Source organism: Eptatretus burgeri, chromosome 3, assembly GCF_056783735.1.
Source record: "Eptatretus burgeri isolate ZD-2024b chromosome 3, Ebu_testis_v1, whole genome shotgun sequence".
Taxonomy (NCBI): domain Eukaryota; kingdom Metazoa; phylum Chordata; class Myxini; order Myxiniformes; family Myxinidae; genus Eptatretus; species Eptatretus burgeri.
In genome coordinates this window covers 59,510,777-59,535,068 of record NC_140963.1, presented here as the reverse complement: position 1 = coordinate 59,535,068, position 24,292 = coordinate 59,510,777, and the positions used below count along the sequence as shown (strand labels likewise).

General features: G+C 40.4%; 2 protein-coding genes across 9 annotated transcripts in view; one reads left to right on the top strand and one right to left on the bottom strand.

Annotated features, from left to right (window-relative positions):
* The window catches only part of LOC147030000 (mitochondrial protein C2orf69 homolog), a 30,344-nt gene extending 29,145 nt beyond the window's left edge, over positions 1 to 1,199 (top strand). For all 5 annotated transcript variants that reach the window (XM_085873603.1, XM_085873604.1, XM_085873607.1 and 2 more), the window contains one exon: positions 1 to 1,199. This exon is cut by the window's left edge and continues 2,760 nt beyond it. The gene's annotated coding sequence lies outside the window, so the exon portion shown is untranslated.
* A 3,298-nt stretch (positions 1,200 to 4,497) lies between these two features.
* LOC147029999 (lysosomal cholesterol signaling protein-like) overlaps positions 4,498 to 24,292 on the bottom strand; it is a 91,415-nt gene continuing 71,620 nt past the window's right edge. For all 4 annotated transcript variants that reach the window (XM_085873599.1, XM_085873597.1, XM_085873596.1 and 1 more), the window contains 5 exons: positions 18,600 to 18,751; positions 16,695 to 16,790; positions 13,690 to 13,754; positions 9,823 to 9,963; positions 4,498 to 5,698 (listed from right to left, as the gene is read on the bottom strand). In XM_085873599.1, the coding sequence (XP_085729725.1) occupies positions 5,527 to 5,698; positions 9,823 to 9,963; positions 13,690 to 13,754; positions 16,695 to 16,790; positions 18,600 to 18,751 (626 nt within the window). In that variant the 3' untranslated portion in view covers positions 4,498 to 5,526. The remainder of the gene's footprint in view (positions 5,699 to 9,822; positions 9,964 to 13,689; positions 13,755 to 16,694; positions 16,791 to 18,599; positions 18,752 to 24,292) is intronic.

Sequence of the window (24,292 nt, the reverse complement as noted above, 5' to 3'; positions counted from 1 at the left end):
GAGGAGTGCGAAATGCCATATAGCCTATATGATGTTATATTGTTCCTGGAATGTTCCAGAGGAAGTTTTGCACCAAAGGTCAGAATCCTTGACCTTTGACCTTTAAAGTTCACAAAGGCCAAATTTTCGAAGTTGTGGGAATCGAACCGGGTTTTCGACCTTCTTCGATGAACTAACTCCAATAAGCTATAGCACGTATCCTGTTTCCTTATTTTAATGTCCACAACATTGTTTTGGGACCTTTAAAGGTTATGCAAAGGTCAAATTTTGAAAGTTGTTGAACGAAACCGGGTTTTCAACATTTTTCAGCTTATAACCTGTCACTGTACCACATCATGTTGATCATTTTTATGACTTGGTCAAACATTATCACATTGTCTCATCCTTCACTTCTGAAACAATCTACATCGTCAAATACTGCTCGTGAACCATCGTCGTCTTCAGACTTGTTCACTTTTAAATTAGTTTTATCCACAACCGTTTGAGCGATCAACACAAAATATTCAACATGGAGATTTTTTTTTTTTAAACAAAGTTACATGTGCCCGGCGTTCCAAAAATATCAGTTTTCTGCAGTGATGGATGATAGGGTGTTTCACATATCAGGAATAAACAGCATCAGCCACACTTCACTAATCAGCTGATTACACTTTTGAGAATAGTCACTTTAATTAAAGTTACCAAATGTTTCGATGCACATTCATAAAAAAACTCGTTGCAAAAAAGTATTTGTCTTTGAATGTTCACATTGTTCATTGCACTTACGTTTGGAGCTACCCTTTTGACATTAACCTTCTGATGACCAATTCATGGAATGTATATAAAAACAAATTTGCTGCTTTTACCCTGAATTATCATTGAAGAATTAATTGTTACCAAAAGTTTTGGCATCTTGAAGAAACGTTGTTGTAATCTCATCTGGTGTTGGTCTGTCTTTTGGTAAGAGACAAGAGATAAGAGACACAACCCAATTTGTGACACACTCACCTTGGGTAGAATAATTCTCACTGTCAGATTGCATCAAAACTGGTATTGTTGGCTCCTTTGGTCTGTGTATGTGTGTAATATTCAAATAAAGGTTGGTATTAATAATTTTTAAAATTTTATGTGTGTTGGTCCATACTGCGAGTTCACAAAGTGTTGACTGCATATTTAAACTGACCATGCAAAATGTCAATAAAAGTATGGATGAGTGAGAAGCAGTGGTTGCTGATTGAAAAAAAAAGGCGACTATGTTGTGCTTTTTGAGAATTTGTTTAACTGGGATGATTTATAGAAACTAGGTTGTGGAAAAATGGAGACTATTGTTTCACTGCAAAGGAAATGTAGAATGTATGACATTGCAGAAGATACATTGATAAAATGAAATTAAAAAGATACTGTTTTACGGTAATACTGTTGTGTGTGTTATCCACGCCAACCAGCCCAGTTGCGGAATCCAAACAACGGAGGTCCCTCTGTAGATGACCAAAGTAAACTTGGAGTTTCGCCTGTCCGAGTATTGCAAACATGGTCTAAAGCAATGTTAAAATTACTCCAATTTAATCTTCCATGAGATCCCAAATAAACCCAAACATCACCATGGCAAAAACGGTGGGAACTCTGTACACATACAATCTTAAGGTAATGTAATAATTTAATAGGACACAGGCGACAGGGCAAATCTGTAATATAAAAGGAGCTTGGTCTTGGCGTACCTGCATCCGTCCCTCCATTGTCCGACCCTGTCTGCGTGCATCCACAATTGTCCAACAGGGGATACTGCCAATCAAGCCCAATCTGCAAACAGTATGATATAGTCGAGCAAGGTGAGGATAGATGGACTGGTTTCAAACATAGTTGAGTAAGGTGAGGCGAGATGGACTGGTTTAAAACACAGTCGAGTAAGGTGAGGATAGATGGACTGGTTTCAAACATACAGTTGAGTAAGGTGAGGATAGACTGACTGGTTTCAAACATACAGTTGAGCAAGGTGAGGACAGATGGACAGGTTTCAAACAGTATGATACAGTTGAGCAAGGTGAGGATAGATGGACAGGTTTCAAACATACTGTTGAGCAAGGTAAGGATAGATGGACAGGTTTCAAACATACTGTTGAGCAAGGTGAGGATAGATGGACAGGTTTCAAACATACTGTTGAGCAAGGTGAGGATAGATGGACAGGTTTCAAACAGTGTGATATAGTTGAGCAAGGTGAAGACAGATGGACAGGTTTCAAACATACAGTTGAGCAAGGTGAGGATAGATGGACTGGTTTTTAAACATATAGTTGAGGATAGATGGACTCGTTTCAAACATACAGTTGAACAAGGTGAGGATAGATGGACTGGTTTCAAACAGTATGATATAGTTGAATAAGGTGAGGATAGAAGAGAAAATTCTACCGTTTTTGCATGAATAATATTTCTTTGTAAGATGTATATTTTTGTTTCGAACAAGCAAAAATACATACTATTTGATGAAAAACACGTTTCTACAGAAAAATAGTGATTTATGACAAAAAACGGGGTCAGAAGCAGCAAATGTGTTAAAAACGCTTGTTTTAAGCTAAAAGGACCATTTTTGCATGAACAATATTTCTTTGTAAAATATATATTTTTTGTTTAGAACAAGCTAAAATACATGTTATTTGATGAAAAACACGTTTCTGCAGAAAAATAGTGATTTATGACAAAAAAACGGGGTCAGAAGAAGCAAATGTGTTGTTAAAAATGCTTGTTTTAAGGGAATAAAACCGTTTTTGCAGGAATATATTTTTCCTTGTAAAATGTATTGTTTTGATTAGAACAAGCAAAAAAAACTGTTCGATGAAAGACTGACTTGTTTTGGCACGAGAATAGTAATTTAGAACAAAAAACGGTGAGAAGAAGTGAAAGTGTCGTTAAAAAAACTCGTTTTAAGAAAAAAAGGCCCATTTTTGCATGAATAATGTTTTCTTTGTAAAATGTATTATTTTGTTTAGAACAAGCTAAAATACATACTATTTGATGAAAGACACATTTCTACAGAAAAATAGTCATTTATGACAAAAAAAACATGGTCAGAAGCAGCACATGTTTTAAAAACGCGTTTTAAGCAAAAAGGACCATTTTTACATGAATAATATTTCTTTGTAAAATATATATTTTTTGTTTAGAACAAGCTAAAATACACACTATTTGATAAAAAAAAAAAACACGTTTCTGCAGAAAAAGTGATTTATGACAAAAAAACAGGGTCAGAAGAAGCAAATGTGTTGTTAAAAATGTTTGTTTTAAGGGAATGAAACCGTTTTTGCAGGAATAATTTTTCCTTGTAAAATGTTTCATTTTGTTTTGAACAAGCTAAAATACATACTATTCGATGAAAGACGTGTTTTGGCATCATAGTAATTTAGAACTAAAAACGGGGTCAGAAGAAGTCAAAGTGTCGTTAAAAACGCTTGTTTTAAGCAAACCAGTCCGCTTTTGCAAGAATCAATTTTCTTTGCAAATTGCAAAGTTTTGCTGAGAACAAGATAAAAGACACACTATCTGATGAAAAATGTGTTGCTGCATGAGAATAGCGATTTAAAACACAACGGGGTCAGAAGAAGCAAATGTGTTGTTATAAACGCTAGTTTTAAGCAAATAAGACTGTTTTTGAAGGAATAATTTGTCATTGCAAATTTTAGTTTTATTTGGAACAAGCTAAAATCCAACTATTTGATGAAAAACACGTTTCTGCAGAAAAATCGTGGTTTATGACAAAAAAAAAACTGGGTCAGAAGAAGCAAATGTGTTGTTATAAACACTTGTTTTAAGTCAATAAGACTGTTGGCTCAAAAAACGGCTGGCTCAAACACTGCCAAATTGTATCCACAGGTGGGTAATGAACCTCGGATGACCCCATTAACTTTTGGGTCAAATTAGGTCAAAGGTCAAGGTCAGGTGACGAAAAGGTCAAAATCGTTTTTCACTCAACTTCGTCAAAAATGGTTTAATTGACTTCAAACTAAGACTAAAATATTCCTTATTCTATTCCTTATAATCAACATTTAGGTTAAGGATGTATCAAATTTAAATTTGATCCCCAAAATAACTTTATGCCTTAAATGGGCGTGATTTGTTGTGCCTGGCACCTCTTGTTTATTTTGTCATTGGAATGTCATGCGGTGGAAGGACCTATTAAGCTGCTCTATGAACCTTAACATCATCATCACACCATTTTAAAGCCTTTATCCCTGAGCAGGGGTCAGCTTTTTGTGGGCTCCAATCATGGTACCCTTTCGTGTGGCAATGTTTTTATGGCCAGATGCCCTTCCTAACAACAACCCTTTAGTCACCTTCGACCCTGCAGGGTGTATGACATTCCACATGACAAAGCTCCATTCGAACTCCACAAAAAACAACATGACACAGACACAGACACAGACAATATACTACTACTCAATATATATTCTGCAACAGTGTATGATCAAGATAAAAGAGTTAAATGCAGTGACAGTAAACAATAAATTTGAATGAAAACAGTTCTGGCAGTGGAACAAAGTTTATTTTGACGTTGTGATAAACAACCTCAGAAAAAGAAAAGCCAGGAAAATTATCCAATTATATATTAATGACCTTTTAAATTTTACTTCAGCAAATATTAATCACCCATTAAGATGGTAAAGTTCAGCAGATTGAGGAGATGTACTGCTTTTGATGCTGCAAAAAACAGTCTCTCCTTGTGATATTTAAGAGGCATCCTTTCATGAGATATGCCACATTCTTGAAAACAACTTTGAGCACACACATTCCCATAAGAAGCAGCCATACAACAGGTGCTTTAAAAAAAAAAAAATTTCTCTGAGACCATTCAACTTGGAAAAAAAAAAAATCAGAGAAAATGTTTGATTTGCATTTACCTCCTTGAGATAGAACACTTGTTAATGCCATTTTAAAATTAAGGACAACAAAAGTAGTGCAAAGACAAGACCTTTTGCCAGTGGAGTACATCCATTTGGCAGTCTTTTCTTCAAACAAAGAAATGCATGCTGACATTGCACTGGTGTCAGTAATAATCAATACACAGATGCAATGAAAACACTGATGATATACACAAAAGATTTCTGAGAAATACATTTACCCAAGATTTAAAAAAAAAACGATTTTGATTATGGCTTTGACAATCCAAATGAACTTTGTCATTCACCAAATGCCCCGATGAATAGTCCATGGACTAAGTTAATAATCACAACACTGATAATGCGACGAAATGTAAATATTCACGATGGATGTTAAACCAACTCCAATAAACCATGGAAGGGATGGATGTTTCTGTAACAGTTTGGGAATCGATGGTTGAACATTTTCATCAAAGGGTTGTCTTCGTGAAGCCCTCATAGAGGAGTTTAGCAACCATGAAAAGGCAGTCACAAGGATTCCAGACCCTGTGTTCTTCAAAAAAACCCACAAACTGCAATAAGTCCTTAGTTAAACCTACAATCGCATTTTCACGATCAGAACAATGAGAAGGACTTGTCCCAACTGTACAATCTTAGCTTGACCAGTAAATGTGGACAACTACAGTGTCCACCAGAAAATGTGTAACCCATCTCGAAAATTTGAGCTGTGACCTGTCAGTAGACCGCTTCTCTGTAGCTGCTCTGCATAGCTTGTGGCACTAGTTCTGTCAGACGAGAGACCGGCTGCTACAAGCCAGTCCACCAGTTCCTGTCCCCGAAACTGACCCGGTCTGCGGGAACATACAGAAAGCAAGATTAATCCACATCCGTTAATTTGTACAGTTAAATCCGAATTTTTTTCCCAACTAAAACCATTTGGGATCTTTATGTTATTTAAAGACCTTGTGTCACCAATGGTTTTATCTCTGGCTATTCCTCTGGCAATCCCAGATCAACTTTAACTTGAAAGGTACCACTCAAAACACCTTTTTCTTCACTAACTACCAAAAACAGAACTACTGGTGTTATGATGTGGTTAATAAAAATGACTGGGAGAGTGAAAACAACAAAACAAAACAAAAAAATTCTTATGATTGGTGAAAAGTGTGGGAAGTGAAGTGCAGGGTAGGCAAAGAAATTGTGAGCTTGTAGGAAACCACTCCTGATTGACACCGACACACACAACCTCTTTTTTTTCATTTCTGTTCCTAAACAATTCTAACACAAACACCAATTCTAACACAAACACATGCACACTTTTAATAAACTGTACAGTGTCGACTATTCCTAAAATATAATACGATTTGAAAGATTGCTGTAAATTATGTTAATTTCACAACATCCTATATTCAACATCTATCTACAATTCCAGCAATCTGTGTCTGTGTCTGTGTGTCTGTGTGTGTCTGTGTGTGTCTGTGTGTGTCTGTGTGTGTCTGTGTGTGTCTGTGTGTGTCTGTGTGTGTCTGTCTGTGTGTGTCTGTGTGTGTCTGCAACCGCTGTTTCTCGACAACCACTGGTCCGATCTAATTGAAACTTGCCAGGTATATTGCTGGGGACCTGAGTATGTGCCTTTTCAAGGTTTGATATTAATCGGACAAGTGGCTTCCAAGTTATGGCCATTTATTTACCAAACCAATGACAGGACACGGTGCTATGACATCACGATTGACGTCACCATTATTCTTCTTCTTTTTTTTCTTTTTCTTTTTTTGCACGTATGGCCACGCGAAAGCAAATGAACGGCCCATGTGGTTGTTGTTTCTGGCATGCGGTTTGAAAGTTTTTTTGGGTTTTTTTGCACGTACGGGCACGCACATACGGGCACGCGAGAGCGAAGGAACGGCCTGTGTGGCTGTTGTTTCTGGCACGCGGTTTGAAAGTTTTTTTTATTCATTATTTTTGCACATACGGCCATGCACGTACGGCCACGCACGTATGGGCACACGAGAGCAAAGGAACGGCCTGTGTGGCTGTTGTTTCTGGCACGCGGTTTGAAAGTTTTTTTATTCATCATTTTTGCACATACGGCCACGCACGTACGGCCACGCACGTACGGCCACGCACGTACGGGCACACGAGAGCAAAGGAACGGCCTGTATGGTTGTTGTTTCTGGCACACGGTTTGAAAGTGTTTTTTTATTTTATTTTTTGCACGTACGGCCACGCACGTATGGGCCCGCACTAGTTATTTAAATTGTGAACCTCAAAACATAGTTCCCTTACCTAAAGGAAGAACCTTAACTAATAAGCAATTGACTGGTTTCTCAACTGCATGGATCATCAGCTAGGCAACATTCTTCCTCAAGGTTTTGACCCTTTCAGCCCAGGATTATCCTGGAATCCACACTTTGCACAAATAGCTAAGTCTGCCTCAAAGAAATGAGTTCTGTTCAGATGTCAAAGATTCTTCTCCTCTGAACAGTTGCTCCAACTATAAAAATACACTCGTGCGGGAGCTTGGTCATCTCTGCGAGAAACAATGACACCATTCACTAACTTTTACCATGCCCAGTAGAGAATATATAGCCTCCTGAAGGTAGGGCAGTTTTTGCAAACTTTGAAGTCACATGACACGAAAACGAAAGCGAATATCGAAAATCCGGCCTGATCAAATTTAGATATTGTCCCATAGATTCAAATGCCACAGTAAAATTCAAGATCGCTTGAGAAATGTAGGAGGAGATAGATTTTGAAAATCGTCATTTTCGCAACTTCAAAGGCCTCGTGACCTTGACCTTGACCTTCGGTGACCTTGAAAGTCAAACCATCGTGTACGTCTCATCGACCTCTATCAGGATCACTAATGACCAGATCTCCCGCTTCAACTTCATTGTGAACGGACGGACGGATCGAAGGACATCGACACCCATATTATTAGGTCATGCTCGAAGAGATGACCTAAAAAGGATTGATTCGTCCTTGTAGAGAGTACTGCTCTCACACCTGGGGAGGTTCTTCCCAAACACTTATGACATTTCACTTTTCAAAAAGCAGATTTTTTTTTACTTTCTCAAAAACTCTTAGACTATTCTCTCTTTCCTTACTTTTCGATCAATGCAGTTCTTTTATTTAAGGCCTGGCCTCTATGACGACAATATAGTCCACAACTGAAGCCTTCAATAACAAAAAATAATCATCATCAGATCCACATCAGTGGATTACCAACATCAATAGATCCACAACCTCAGTTGCGTCCTGACAGTCAGTCAACCCATCAACGCAACATCACGATTCAAACTTTACTCACTCGAGGATTCAATGTATTATCACATATTTATAACTTTCATTACTTGCACACTTTGCAACACACATGCAATGCATGCACACTTTGCAACACACAAACATTACACTCAACATCACAGTCTCGCACAACATTATAAAACCCACATAACAAAGCCAATCATTCAACATCAACATCAGAATAAAACAGCACAAGCATGCAGTGCCTGCATCAGACGTCGACAGCTGATGCTCGAGCCTGGACGTCGGCTCCATTGCAGGAGCTGGGCTCGACCAATGAGGTTCGCATGGAGAAAGGACAGACCAATGGGGATCAAACTACATGGGACAAGCATCTAAGGACCAAAATAGCGCTCGACAGTGTAGCGAGATGCTGGTAAGTCCCTAAACCCCATCTCTCCCAATGCCAATACAAGCTGGGAGAATTCAAGGACTCAGGCTTGCACACGTCTGGGGAAAGTGAAGTCAAGGACGAATCCACGAGGCTGAAACTGCGGAAATGAACGGGTTGGTGCCGCGGTGCAATGGAGACCTGAAGGGCCGTGGAGTTTCTCTGGATGCGCCAGGCACACACACTGATTTACAAAATCTATCTCTGGCTTTCCCTACCTCAAAGTCATTCATTTTAAAAACACAAGAGTACTCAACGCTATGCCCTCATTCCTTTTTAGGACAGGGTTATTGAGTCTCATATCAAAATTTCCTCAAACACATTGCAAGCATTTGCCTGCACCTCTCTCTACACTCTGCCCATCGTCTATTCTCCTCTTCTCCCCCCCCCTTTTTAATGCAAGGACCAAGGTAAGCCCACCAACTTGCATAAGGATGAGTGATGGGCCAACAAAACACGCTGTCTTCGTCTCTTCTGCTGTCTTGTCCCTGTCTATCACTCTTACTTGTTTACTTTTCCCAGGAACGATTGAAGCGTGTGCTGTGTGTAGAATCGTGATAAGTTGACTGACTAAGAGGGCTGATGTGCTGAGGGGTGGGATCTCGTGTAACACTGCGTTATTGTAGATACATGCTTTTGCTAAACCTCTATAAACCATTTTTCAAACTGCCCGATCACCTCTTTCCATTGCTTTGATCATAGTGTGCAAAGAGATCATAGTGTGCAAAGACTGCCCCGCTGTTTCGTTATGGTTCGTCAGTAAACAACATCCCACTTATGGTATCGCTCGACAGTTTTGATTGACAGCAGTAGGGCATTGAGAACACGGAACCCAATGTGGGAGGTTTAATTCACCAGAAGGGTAAAGCGGAGTTCCACGATGGACCATGCCTGAACTAAACGTCTTAGACTGTATCCACGGTTGCCAAGCAACCTGTCATACCACAGAGTTATCTGCGGCTTGTCGGCTTCAGGGTCATCAACGGGAAGTGGGTCCAAGAAACTCCCCTTGTGACCCCTGAACCCGTAAACAATAAGATAATACATTAAATCATGCACATGTCCACCACCCAGCAATGTACACTTGCACACACATATATATATATATATATATATATATATATATATATATATATATATATATATATATATATATATATATATATATATATATATATATATATATATATATATATATATATACACACACACAGTAACCTGATGTTTGGTTAAGTTCAACATTTCCTCGGACCAATCCTTGTGCTTCCAAAATTTCCATACCTGTTGTGTGGTGCCAAGTCTTGCAGACAGCGTGAAAGGTGATACTTCTCAAACTGAAGACGTGTTAACAACACTGCTCGATGAGATTTTCCTCCATTAGTGTCCCATTGGATTCCACATCGACCCAACAACATGCATACACTGCATGAAAAAAAGGCACCACAGCTCTGTTAATGTAAATTCAGCCCAAAATGAGTTATTATTCATACAGCAGAAATGTTAAGGAAACAGATTTATTCAACTAATCGTTTAAGAGATGGAAAATTTGATTTAATGTGGCGGGGGAGGGGAGCGGGGGGGGGGGGGGGAGAAGACATGGCCCTCTGGCATCAACTCAAAGTACAGTACATCACAATCAAAACACATTCTACCAATTTACAAAGCAACAATTTATAATTTCCACATGAAATCATCACAGCCACCTAACAAAACCATATCACATTTGCTTGAAAGTGGTCAGTTTTCTTCCATTCTAAGAAAAGGTTCCACAGTCCAAATTATCACTTCCCCAACCAATATCATACACAAGTGCTTGGGATATTGTTGTCACATGTACACAGTGACCAGTCTTTGCCATAAACGCCTGTAGTTCTTTCAAAGTTGCCATTGGCCTCTTGGTGGCCTCTCTAATCAGTCTCCTCCTTGCTTGGTCATCCAGTTTGGAGGGACGGCCTCATCAAGGCAGGGGCTTGGTGGTACCATACGCCTTCCATTTCTTAACAATTGCCTTAACTGTGCTCAAGGCCTTTGACATATTTTAAAACCTATCCTCTGATCTGTGCCTTTCCACAACTTTATCCCAGAGGTCTTTGGAAAGCATCTTGGTGGTCATGGTTTCACATTCTTTGGGCAAAAATATATATATATATATATATATATATATATATATATATATATATATATATATATATATATATATATATATATATATATATATATATATATATATATATATATATATATATATATATATATATATATATATATATATATATATATATATATATATATATATATATATATATATATATATATATATATATATTGTTGGCGCAGTGGTTAGGGCTGCGGCTTGGGATCCAAAAGGTCCTGAGTTCAAGCCCCGTTGGGCCACTGAATTAATACACCAGGGGGCTTACTCAGCCTGTCATCCTTCCGAGGTCGGCGAAATGAGTACCAGTGTACTGGGCCGGTGTATACCCCGGTTAAAATAGGTGTACCATATCCCTGTGTCGTAAGAGGCGACCAGGGTTGCGTCAGGAAGGGCATCCGGCGTAAAACCTGTGCCAAATCAGTATGCGGATCATACGGATGATCCGCTGTGGCGACCCCTAACGGGAGCAGCCGAAAGAAGAAGAAGAAGATATATGTTGTTCGTGGTGGGTGAAGCTGTTGGGTCTGGTTCAACACCTCAAACCCGTAACAAACATCAGACACATATATATATATATATATATATATATATATATATATATATATATATATATATATATATATATATATATATATATATATCTTCTTGGTCTGGTTAACAATTGCCAGACATGGTCGTCAATATATATACATATATACACACATTTCGGATAAAAAAAACATTGGACCCAAAAAGTGGGTGTCTGAAAAGTGATCGGGTCGAGGTGCCAGAAATCGACTCGTCTGGTCTGGTCGCCTTGGCAGTGATCGGGTTTGAGGTGCCAGAGATCGACTCGTCTGGTCTGGTCGCCTTGGCAGTGCTCGTCCAACTGCTGCAAACCTTTTTCCTTCCCGAAGCATATCGAGCACCTTCACCTTCTCCTGGAGCGTCAGGACCTTCCTCTGGCGCTTCGGTTCCTTGCCAGAAGCCTTAGAGGCTTAGAAGGTGCAGGGCGTTGGGGCGGCATCGTGGGGCTTGGAGAAAAAAAACGTAGAAAATATTCGAAGTTCACAAGTGAAACTTTGTCTCGTGCATTGTGTGACTGGTCGAGCACCACGCGTTATAATTTATTGCTTAAATAATATATATTTTATATATTATTACCGCGATATACCGGGGGAATCCACAGAAAAAAATAGTTAGGTTCCAAGGGAAAATCCGCGATGAACCGGGGGCACGATAGGTGAACCGCGATATAGCGGGGGATTACTATATATATATATATATATATATATATATATATATATATATATATATATATATATATATATATATATATATATATATATATACACATTTCCTTAAATGCATGTTCAGATTAGCCCCATCCCCATGTCTAATGGGATCTTAAATGTGATGCGTTGAGAAGGGTAAAGGATAGATCCCCTCTCTTATGGGAAGCTTTTTTCTTTAGGACAGACACGTTTACACACATTTCTTTCACGAGTTCTGAAGCCCGCCCCCCATTCTTCCTCAGCAACAATCTTTCGCGAGCTCAGACGCCCGCCATTTTTGAGAGTGCATGGGTCGTCATGATAACCGTGCGCAAGTGGGGCGGGGTGAGCTTGGGGCGAACTGCACCCGCGGAGATGGCCCGGAGATATAAAACGAACGGAAGGTACGTTCTGTGAGGAGGAAAAGCGAAAGAGGAGAGAAAAAGCGGGAGAGAGGAAAGTGAGAGGGAAAGCGGGGCGAAAGAAAGCCAGGGTGGGTGAAGAGAACAAGAAGCAAGCTTGAGAGCGAGCAAAAAGTGGGTGTCTGACCAGCGCCAACGAGACAATTCATCCTTCCCAGTGCTTGGGCAAGCAAGCGTGTGGTGCGCATGTGGGTGTCTGACCAGCGCTAACGAGACAATTCGTCCTTCCCAGTGCTTGGGCAAGCGAGCGTGTGGTGCGTGTATGGGTGTCTGACCAGCGCCAACGAGACAATTCATCCTTCCCAGTGCTTCAGCAAGCGAGCGTGTGGTACGTGTGGGTGTGAGCAGCGCCGCCAACAAGTGAGGCACGGGTCGGTCACCAACAACACCAGGGTCTAAACCCGCGACAGACGATCTCGGTGCCCTCCAGACTTCGACTGGCGTTCAAGGCTGTTCGCGAGAGGGTGCATGGCAATGCTGGGTGCTGGCGACGGACGTGACACGCACGTACACATTTCAGGACGTTTTTATTTCACGGATGACTACTTTCTGGTGAGAGAGACTATTCCTCCCCCTCCCCCCCCTCCCATCCGAATGATCTGTTGGGTACCCATGTCTGTGTTTAGCTGTAAGTCAGTCAACCCCCTGATAAGCATCTGCTCTTTGTCTCTTTCCTGGCATTTTGATTGATTTTGCTTTGAAATTTATTCTTTCATTTTCCTCAAAGAATAAAAAGTTCTTTCCCTTTTTAATTTTATTATTAACATATCATTTGTCGATTTCCAACCTGTCCGTGTTTGTCCTTTCCTTCCATTGGTCTCGCATTGTCCGAACCGATATAGACTGGAAGGTAATTACCACAGATTTGACCAAAAATAGTCGGTACGCACCAGCGATGAAAACGATCGGCCGCCCTAATTAAAATCTAATCGAGATAACATTGGTGCTTTGCCAAGGGCACGCTCCCCGCTCAGGTAATCACGTGACCTCTAATTAAATGGAATAATTAGAAGGTGGACACTGGAACTCGTGGTTAACTGGGTGGTGTTCGTGGTTTTAAAACAACCCACCATACCACAACGTTAATTGTAAGCAGTGGCCCCAGGTCCGGCTCCACCGAGGACAACCGGGGATTAATCCCCATGAGTGACAAGCTGGTGTCTCGGTACCCGTGGCCGCAACAATACACACACACACACACACACACACACACACACACACACACACACACACACACACACACACACACACACACACACACACACACACACACACAATGAAAGTTAAATGCATGCAGATTACTAATGTGGTGCCTTACTTGGTATAGAGTGGGTCAAGAATAACTTGTTTGTCCATGCCAAAGAAGCAGAAGGAAATAACTCCCTGTGGATAACAAAACAAAAAAAAGGATAGGATCGGTCAAACATAGAGAAGGAGGTTCAATTTGCATTCAATTAAATTTTGGTTTTATTCAGTTGAAACAAAGACATGACAAAAGTCTGAAGACTTAAAAGTCAAGTTTACAATATAAAAAGAAAAAAAAATTACAAAGATATGCTATTAATATAAAATACACTGGACAAGATTTAAAAAAAAAACATGATTGAAATCATTACGTGTGAATTGATACTATTCAAAGAACAGGTATAGATAATTAAACTCAAATGGGAACGAATAATCATCTTAGAGCTTCTGGAATGATGGAACAACAAACATTGTTACATTCAAGGGGATGGGGGTAGGAGCAGATATATTAAGTAAGATCATCATGCATTTTGCAATCATGGTAAGAATTTAGTAACCTTTCCCCTGTATTAAGGTCAGTGTTGAGTGCAAAGTGTCCTTCGTACTACCACTACAAGGTGTTGTCCAATTTAGTGGTAAGATAGCATAAGAACGTCTCATCATGTATTCTCCCGAGACCGAAAACAGTTCGGGTCCAGGTGGGGTAATGGTGGCATCACCGAGCCTTGGCAACCAGGCTGATGGATAGTGCTGGCAATTGTCTGCATCCTTATTGGGTGTCAGGGTCTCAGCGACTTGGTGAGTGCACAAGACTGTGAGTGTAGTGTATTGGCAGGGAGCGTTGAGGGGGCGTGGAGGAGTAATGTGGTGGTCACGTGTCTGCAGGGCATATAGGTGTTCGCGCCGCTAGAGGCGAGCGGTAGTCTACAGTAGTGTGCATTCGGATGGGCAATAAACAGAGTTCGACAACCCTCACGACTCTCCGTGCCTCACTGCAATGGCCATGACATCTGGCCATTGGCTCGCCACAACGGGCAGCGCTGGCCCCATCCGAGAGTCATGGAAGCCTGGTGGGGCGAGGATAACGAATGAAAGCTGAGGCAGAAAATGGTTCGTCTTCACTTGCTTGATTCAATTTTGGTTCCTGGCTGCACTGTTGCTGCACATGCTCTACTTGCCCCCACCTCCTTGGATGCCTTCCTAACCATATTTGGGCACATGCCGGCGAATATCTCAGGGAGGAGGACTCAAACTGCATGGCAGCAGCACCTGTCCACCGCTCAGGATGCAATATGCTTAAAACTCCACCGAGACATTAAGATCAATATCTATCTGTCCAACTATTATTGTGAATACCTGCCCTTCTGTCTGTAATCTCAAGATTGATTCTATTTGTGTTCTGTCCCATTGAATAAACTATTTATCTTTAATAATAAAATGAATAATAAGTGTGTGTGCGTGTGCGTGCATGTGCGAAGCTGTGGTATCTGAACTGGTGGTTTGGACCAACAGAGGTTTGGACCATGCGCTCATAAATAAGCATATCCATAATACGCATCACAGGTCCATTCAGAGGCACGTTTTTCCCCATTCAGATCCTCAGTCCACAGAGGACTCATTAATGCCATAGTACCTCGTCAATGAAGCTGTACTTCATAGGAACGTCAATGAAGCTGTACACCTCTTGCCAACCGATCCAACAATTCCAGTTTTTGACTCAAAGTCATCATTTTATTGTCTCTTTGCACTAAATTTCCCATCACCACTCACTGTATACTTAGGAGGCATGATTAAGTGCAAACATTACAGAAAAATGTAAATAAATTACAAAAATTATACACAGGTACTGTGAGATGTTTAAATGATGGAGGACATACACAAAGAGGATGCATGGTTGGGGTGTGGGGAACACATTCCTCTCCAACCACGCTGCGGAAGGACGTGGCATGCCAGGTCAGGTCAGGTATGGGAGTACGCGCCAGAGCAGCACGTCGCTGCGTCCACTTTCCACCGGTACTCCAGGGACCTCCGTCTGGCCATCCCCCAGGCAGATGCCTGGCCCATCCCCATCTCCTTGAGATGCTGATCAACCTGCTGCAACCACGAGGCATGTGGTCAGCCCATTGGCCTCCTCCCCTCTGGAGACTCCCTCGCTGAGAGAATCTGGTGAGCAGGATCAGCATCAGGAAAACGAGCCACCTGTCCATACAGCCCCAGCTGGCGCTCACGGACTATGCAGGTAACAAATCTCATTTGAGTCTCTCTCAGCAACCGCTCGTTGGACACAAAGTCCGACCAGCGATAGCCAAGGATTCTCCGAAGAGACCTGGCAGCAAAGGAATTAAGTCTCCGTCTCAGATCCTTGGTCAGAGTCCAAGTCTCGCATCCATAGAGCAAGACTGGAAGCACCAAGGACCTGAAGACTCGACTTTCGTCCTCCCGCACAGGTACCGGCAGCACCACACCCCATCATCCAGTGAATCCATGACTCCCCAGGCCCGACCCAGACGTCTACTGACCTCTGACTCACAGCCAGCAGAGACATGAATATCACTGCCAAGGTAAGTGAATCTCTCTATGACTTCAACATGCTCACCACAAACAGGCACAGCATGCCAGGAACACCAACAAGTGTGTGAGGGCCGGCCGGCGAGGGAGGAAACGCGAATGGTGAATAAGTATGCAGACATACACCATGGACATGCAAATCCACAACTAATGAAGCTTTGCTGTAATTGGTCGATATCGAGAACCAAGTTACCTTTTACAATAAACTTAACTGTTCATAAAACAAAAATGGTTCCAATTTGACAAAACATGAAACAAAGGCTAAATGTAAATGTCTTGCCAACTCGCTTTGATGGTGTCGAATGAACTTAAGGTAAGGTAGAGGCACTTAACAAGCAAGGAAGAGAACTCATCGTATAACAGCACAGAAAGAATAAACCAAAATGGTCAGGAATCATTCACGATGGGATTCCATTTCCTGACAAAAACATACCAGCCATGTCAGAAGCACAACGGGAAGAGAAAACGACATCAAACAAGCAGAAGCAGTTCTAAGCATATTCTATATACCTGTCCAAAGGTGAGCACAACACATGTGAGCTTCAAAATGATGAAAGGAGTGCTTGGCTTCATCCTCAATAGCCACCAAACTGCCAAAGTGGCATTCTACAGGGAACAAAACACAAGTTTATCAAACCTTGTCACCTCCATCTCAGGTTGTCTGCTCCCTCACCCCCACACCCCCTTCCATCTCATCACCCACCTCAAGACTCTGTTAGAGGTAAGGTGTCACCTCACACTGCTGATTACGATATTGATTAAATGATGGTCTTATAAAAGCTTTCAACATTATTCGCATCTCCAATGATGAGAATGAGGCATAAGGTATGTTACTGTGAGATAACAGACAGGTCAGTGGCCTGTCTGACTGTTTATTACCAACTCTACTCTGATTGAGTTTCCCCTGCTCTCTCAGGCCTCTGACCATCCCCAGCACCTGTTCTTACAGTAACCCCATCCTGGTTAAACTCCCCAAATATAGGCTTTCTGCTCTTCTGTTCCCTTTCCTCCCTGAAACTGTTCAATTGGATTCTTCCCTCAAGAGATTCAAGTAAGAAATGCACCACCAACTCAAGTCATTCCCCATCCCTATCATTGATCTTTTCTACCCCCATTGACCCTACCCAACCTTCTTACTTGCAAGTTCGTGTTTCCTCCCGTCTCATCTCTCCTCATTTCCTGTGCGTTCTTTCCCTTGCTTGTTGTGCCCAATTGTAATCCTGCTGTCAGTACGTTGCCATTTTACCCTCTGTCTCTCCCCTCTTCCACAAGCATTGGAAACAGTTTCTCATTATTCCATTTATAATCATTGAAATTGTCAACCACATTTATCAGCAAATACTTCACATGAGAACAAGCAAAATCTCGATTCTGGAGTGCTGCTTTTCATAAATCATGATAAAAACTGATAACTTAAAAATCTGAAATCAGGAAAAACACTGGCAATCGGTCTTTAAAATACTTTTTTTTGTCAAAGAATCCTCTTGCAACTTTTGCAGGATTGGGTGACACTGCTTAAGTAGTCTTTTGTGCTTGTGCCAAGTAATTGCCCTGAGACGCGTAGGTATACCATGGCTTGCTTGTGATAACTATCATTAAAAGTAATCCACATGCCATTACCATTGATTGCCAAGTTAAACCATTGATTTTAACCCTGCCAAGCATCTCCAATATGGGCTTCAGGTCAACTCGTGAAAATGAAACTCCAGAAAGCTAACTACCAACTAAGAAGAGACCAAATTCTGCTGCAAGTGTTTTCCCACATTATGAACTCCGACTTCAGACACAATTAATCACATATATATCTTACAAAATACTGCATGTATGATTGGGTACAAGTTCCATGTAAAATAATCAGATCATGTACCATGGTCTCTGCAAAGTGTCGGTTCAGCCAAAGCAGTTTCTTGGCTCGGGTTACAATCCTGGATTGGTTTCCACCCTGACACAGGAAGTCGGGGCAGGAATTTGGAATTTGGCCAGAGTGCCGGTGTAGCTCACCGAATCTTTGCAAATGACATCGTAGAATATTTAATGTCCACCAACTAATGCAAGCAGATGGGATACCATGAAATAAGTAATATTATAATGTTCCCTTACAAGGAACTTCATTGCGCAGGAAGAGACGATTTGGCCGATCAAAAGCTGTGCTTTCATTACCAACCTCTGGTTGTTTGTCGATGCTCTATACTTTTTAATGCTGAGTGCCAAGCAAGAAAGCAGTACGTATCATTTTAAAGTCTTTGTTATAACTCGGCCAGGGCTAGAACCACCGACCTCTCAGTCTGAGAGAGAATGTTCTAACCATCAAGTCACCAAGGCTGGTAAAAAAAAAACAGGAAATGTCCAAATGTTAACCCTGCAGACTCGGTAAGACTAAACAAGAGCTTGTTTCCCCAACAGTTAGCTTAATACCAGAGCCATGGAGATTGTAAGGACGCAGGTGAACAGGAAATATCCATTGAAAGATCGATCACGAGCCCATTGGCAGCACACAATGCTCTGAGGTGATGAGGATTCATTATGAGCATGTGCTAAAAGTTGACCATCCTCAGGTAGACAGAGTTCTGAATGCAGTACAACACACAACACACAGCATTAAATAGTGGCAGCGCATGGCCATATCATCATTGACAATGTCGGTATTAAAACACCATGCCGAACGTGTATAATCCTCCATATATTCTCAGCTTCTATGCTCTCTAATGAATTCTTATACAGTTTTCTAATTATAAACGTTCCTCTATAAATTATATACTTTCAAGTGAGACAGAGAAAGTAATTTTTTTCATTTTTTCTACATATACACAAACACATGCACACACTCATGATGCAGGAGAAAGGCATCAAAGGATGCGCTATTACCAACTTTTGGTTGTTTGTCTGTGCTCCACCCTCTTTAAATGCTGAGCATTAAGCAAGACAGCAGCACGTACCATTTTTAAGAGTCTTTGATATGACTCGGCAACATTTCAAATCGTCGACCTCCCAGAATGAGAGGATGCTCTAACCATTAAGCCACTGAGGGTGGTTCAATGTACTTGTCGGAAGAAAAAGTATTTCAAAATTGAACTATTATTTTTGCATGTTCTAAAATAAAAGAAGTCCACATCAACTTTGACCTGCCATTGTCATAAATAATATTTTAAAACATTAATGCAAGTTTGATTAAACATGCAGCGTATATAACAAAATGGTGGAGGAAGCATTTTTTTTTTCCTCCATGAGGAAAGAATGGAGTTTGTACAAAAAGATTGAATCAAAGATTATAATAAAATTGGTTTAATCTAAGAAAAAATAACTTTTAAGATTTCTTGTTCACTCCATGATGTTTCGCTTTGCAACCCTCTCGTGCTAACTTTGCGCATCATGGAGTGAGCATTTGTGTTTTTTCAGCACAGAAAGAGTGGATAACAGGGCACAAGTAATGAACAGGCAATGCCAATAATGAGATGCAGACGTGATCAGGTAATATCACAATAATCTGGTGTTTCTTTTTTTAGGCCCGATGGTTTGATCGAATCAATCTGTTGCCACATTAAATGCATCGCTGCATGCTACAGGGCAAGTATAAGATATCAGGTATGTTACGTATGGGACAGAGACTTTCACCCTCTCAAAATTCAGGAAAAAAGACTACAAATTCAATACTTTTCATCTTCATGTTTGGTATCTGTAAAGTGAATACTGTTAGCAAAAACGATGACATTTGACCTTGAGATAATTCGTCGGATAAGGAAAATGATAAGGAAAAAAAAAAATAAGGAAAAGTCAAATGAGAGAGACTTCCATACATTCCACAATGGAATGTATGGAACCACAAAAAAAATATTCAGTTTTTTTAACAGAACTTTCAAGTTCAAAATTCTCTGAAAGTCTTTTCTTGTACAACTTGATATCTCGTATGAAGAAAGGTTGAACATTTGAGCTTATTTGTGTAAAATCTCATTGAAAAGAATTACACCATATTTAGTGTTCGTTCTGTTAATGAAGGACGTGTTATATTTGGGACATGTTACGTATGGAACATTTGTCCTTGGTTTAATGGGATAAAGTGTTTTTATCATGTTACACAAAGTATCATATATAAATCATGTGCTATTTTGGTTTGGGGGGGAAAACAACATCTGGTGAAGCCTGAACAAAACATTGTATTGTTCAAATTTCAACAATTTCAACATCAAAGACTTGTAAACCTAACATTAAATTCAAAACCATGGATTGGAGCATGGAAAGTCCTATATCACAACTGTTTTGTACAATTTCACTTTGAATCATGTTCTTGCCTTTTATACCTTCACCACCGAAGGTGAAGGAAGTTATGTTTTCAGCCCTTTCTGTCTGTCTGTGTACAGGATATCTCAAAAAGTTGTGGACGGATTCGGACGAAACTTGGTGGACATGTTGGGTGTGTGACAAGGAAGAACTGATTAAATTTTGGTGAAGATCCGAATTCAGATCTGGATGTGAGAATTATTTAATTTTTGAAGTGATTCTTCACCATTGAGAGATTGGGCCAAAAATAATACATAACCTGATATTTCAAAATAATATTGATTGGGCACAATATGTTCTCGTGGATCAGGCATTTTGTGGCAGAGGTATGTGCTCTACCATGTGCCCTTCTAGTTACGGGATGTATTTAAAGCAATGTAACCTCATCATCTTCATAGACAGTTGTAAGTACATGGTAAAGTTTCAAACTACTATGAAAAGAAAAAAAAAATAGTTCCTTTACTTCAATGAGGTGCAGCTTGTGATCCCCTCCCACACACCAACAAACTCAAACTTAATGTAATACAGTGTTAAACACATGCCTCCTGGGAGAAAACTTAAGGCCCTGTCACACCTTGACGATTTAGCCAGCGTATGCCTGATGTATGCAAAATTTGGCTAAAACGCTGGCACCGTTGAATACGTTATGGGTAAGTCTGTATACGTTAAGAGCATGCTGGCATACTTCGTAGTACACTGGCATACGTCGTAGTACGCTGGCATACGTCTTTGTATGCCGAGGTGTTAGACAAATTTTCCATGCTTGAAATTTTTCGACGTATGCCAGCATATGACTCACACGTTCAGCATAATGCTGGCCATAAGTTGTAGGCACGCTACGCGATCGTTGACACGTCGACACACGCTACTTGTAAGTTACTCATAAGTCGAAACACGTCGAGGTAATGTTTAGCGTACCCGAAACTTATTTCTAACCTATGAGTAACGTGTTGTAGACATGTTACGCGATCGTTGACAAATGTTACTCATAAGTCGAAACATGTCAATGTAATGGTTAGCGTCAGTATTCCAGACTCCCTGGTTTTTTGTTTTTTCTTCGGTATGATGGTGATGTTTCTAGTTTGGGGTTTCGATTTCGAGTGCAGTTATAATATAATATAATTAATAGGCTGCCGCTCAGCGATTTAAATCATAACCGCACTAGAAATCGAAGTGTCAACATCACCGTCATACCGAAGAAAAAAAAAAATCAGGGAGTCTGGAACACTGACGCTAACCATTACATTGACGTGTTTCGACTTATGAGTAACGTACAAGTAACGTATGTCGACGTGTGTCAACGATCGCGTAGCGTGCCTACAACTTATGCCAGCGTATGTGGAATGTGCGTCATACGTCGAGAAATTTTCAACATACTGAAAATTTCTCGACATACTCGGCATACGACGACGTATGCCAGCGTGCTATTAACGTATACAAAACTTACCCATAACGTATTCGACGTGTGCCAGCTTGGTTCGGCAAATTTTTCATATGTCGGCATACGCTGGCTATAACGTCAAGGTGTGACAGTGGCTTCACACTTCGAAGTCCAGTGCGGTTATGATTTGAATCGTCGAGCTGCAGCCTATTGATAGCCTATGCCACGTGATCGTCGGCGATATGCTGCCGCGCGCTATGCATAAGTTAGACTATCGTTGGGCATAGGTTGTGAACGCCGACAACACGCTCAGCATTCGTTGGTATAAGTTATCTATATGTGATTAAAACGTTCTGTCTAAGTTACTAATACGTTATGCATACGTCCAACACGTTATTATACGCCAAAAACTTAAAAAAAACATCAATAGTTCAGCGTACGCCAGCGTTTTACATGCATTTTGAGACCTTGCCATACGCTGGCTAAAACGTCAAGGTGTGACAGGGCCTTAATATTTGACATTTGCATATCAAGCAGTAGGCAACACACTATCACAGCTCAGACATTCATGAACATCTCACTCTGTAACTTAAATTTCCTCAGAAAACATATTTACAGGTGTAATTTACAATGCAGCTTCTTAATTAATTGCGACGCTTTTCAATTAATTGTGAAGCCATATTGTAAGCCAACAAATAGTAAAGAACACTCTGAGAAGACAAAAATCACTCAGAAGTTTCTCGTGTTCTACAACCAAGCCAAGAAAGCCTATGAAACACATAATGAAGCTGAAATATTGTACATTTGCATTAAATGTTAGTAAATGCAATTACAGTAAAACCTTGGTAAGACAGGGTGCATACAATACTAACTGTACTTCATCCAGCACACACTGGGCACAAAACATAAGGGGTAGTGTATACTCTGGTTATACTTTGCATGCAATGTCCCATACGCAACGCTCTTGTCCCAAGCATAATCATTTTTAAATTAGTTATGCAATGAATGATGTTATATTTTGACACTTAATTACAGTAATTAATACCTGTAATACAAAAATTGGAACTTCTGAAAGTCACATTAGCAAATGATGAAAATTTTCAGAAAAAAAAAAACACTTGAAAAATGGTCGTCAAATTATTACATATGGGACGCCATGTGTTTGGACAAGGCCAAATTTACATAATTAATTAGTTGACTTTTGTTTTTCATTGGCTATAAAAACTAGAAGATACATTATTTATGTCCACATAATAAATGAATCAGAAATGTCTTGAAATTTTCCAAAATTATTCCAAATTGTCCCATGCATAAGGTGCTGTCACACCTTGATGATTTAGCCAGCAATGGCAATGTATAAAAATGTATGTAAAACGTTGGCGTACGCTGAAATTTTGATGTTTTTTTTAAGTTTTGGTCATATTCATAACGTGTTGGTCGTATGCCTAACATATTAGTAACGGGCACAGAACGTTACTTATTAGTATAACATATTAGTAACGGGCACAGAACGTTGTCTTATCGATAACTTATACCAACGAATGCTTAGCCTGATGTTGGCGTTCACAACCTATGCCCAACGATAGTTTAACTTCGGCATAGCGTGCTGCACGTATCGCCGACGAATGTGGCGTAACCTGTTAAAAACCTGCCGCACGCCGATTTAAATCATAACTGCCTGAAAATTGGAAGTGTCAAACACGCAGTCACACCTTGACGATTTAGCCAGCGTATGCCGACCTATGAAAAATTTGCCGAACCAAGCTGGCACACGTCGAATACGTTATGGGTAAGTTGTGTATATGTTAAGAGCACGCTGAAAAACAATGAAGTACGCTGTCATATTTCGTGTCATAATCATAAGCTTTGACTTTTAACGACAAAATGACACTAAACATTATGCTGTTGTAGACTTGGGGTTCGAGGCTCACCACGAACGCTAATTGCCACTGCCAATCCAGGCAGGGTTACACTACAATTGGGGGCCTCGTGCCCTCAGTGCACACATGGATTACTGCCAAATGATACAGTGAATGTGCGCTGGCTAACAACAACAACTTCAGTGGGAGAAACAGTATGATGTGAAATTTCAAGCATGCTGAAAATTTTACAACATACTCGCCGTATGGCTCACACGTTCTGCTACGCTGGGAATAAGTTGTAGGCACCATATGCGATCGTTGACACACCGACACAAATTCCTTGTAAGTTAACCATAAGTCGAAACACGTCGAGGTAATGTTTAGCATACCCAAAACTTATTTTCTCCGTCAAGGCACATTTTCTTTTTTTCTACTTGGCTCCGTGAAGGCACGTGACGAAATATGTGAAGTTGTTGTTTGTTTGTTTTTTTTGTTAGTGTATCACTAATTTTAAAATATATTCGGACATTTGCTTTTAAGTTTCGACGTCGACGTGACAATATCCTCAAACAGAAAATATTCACAGTGGA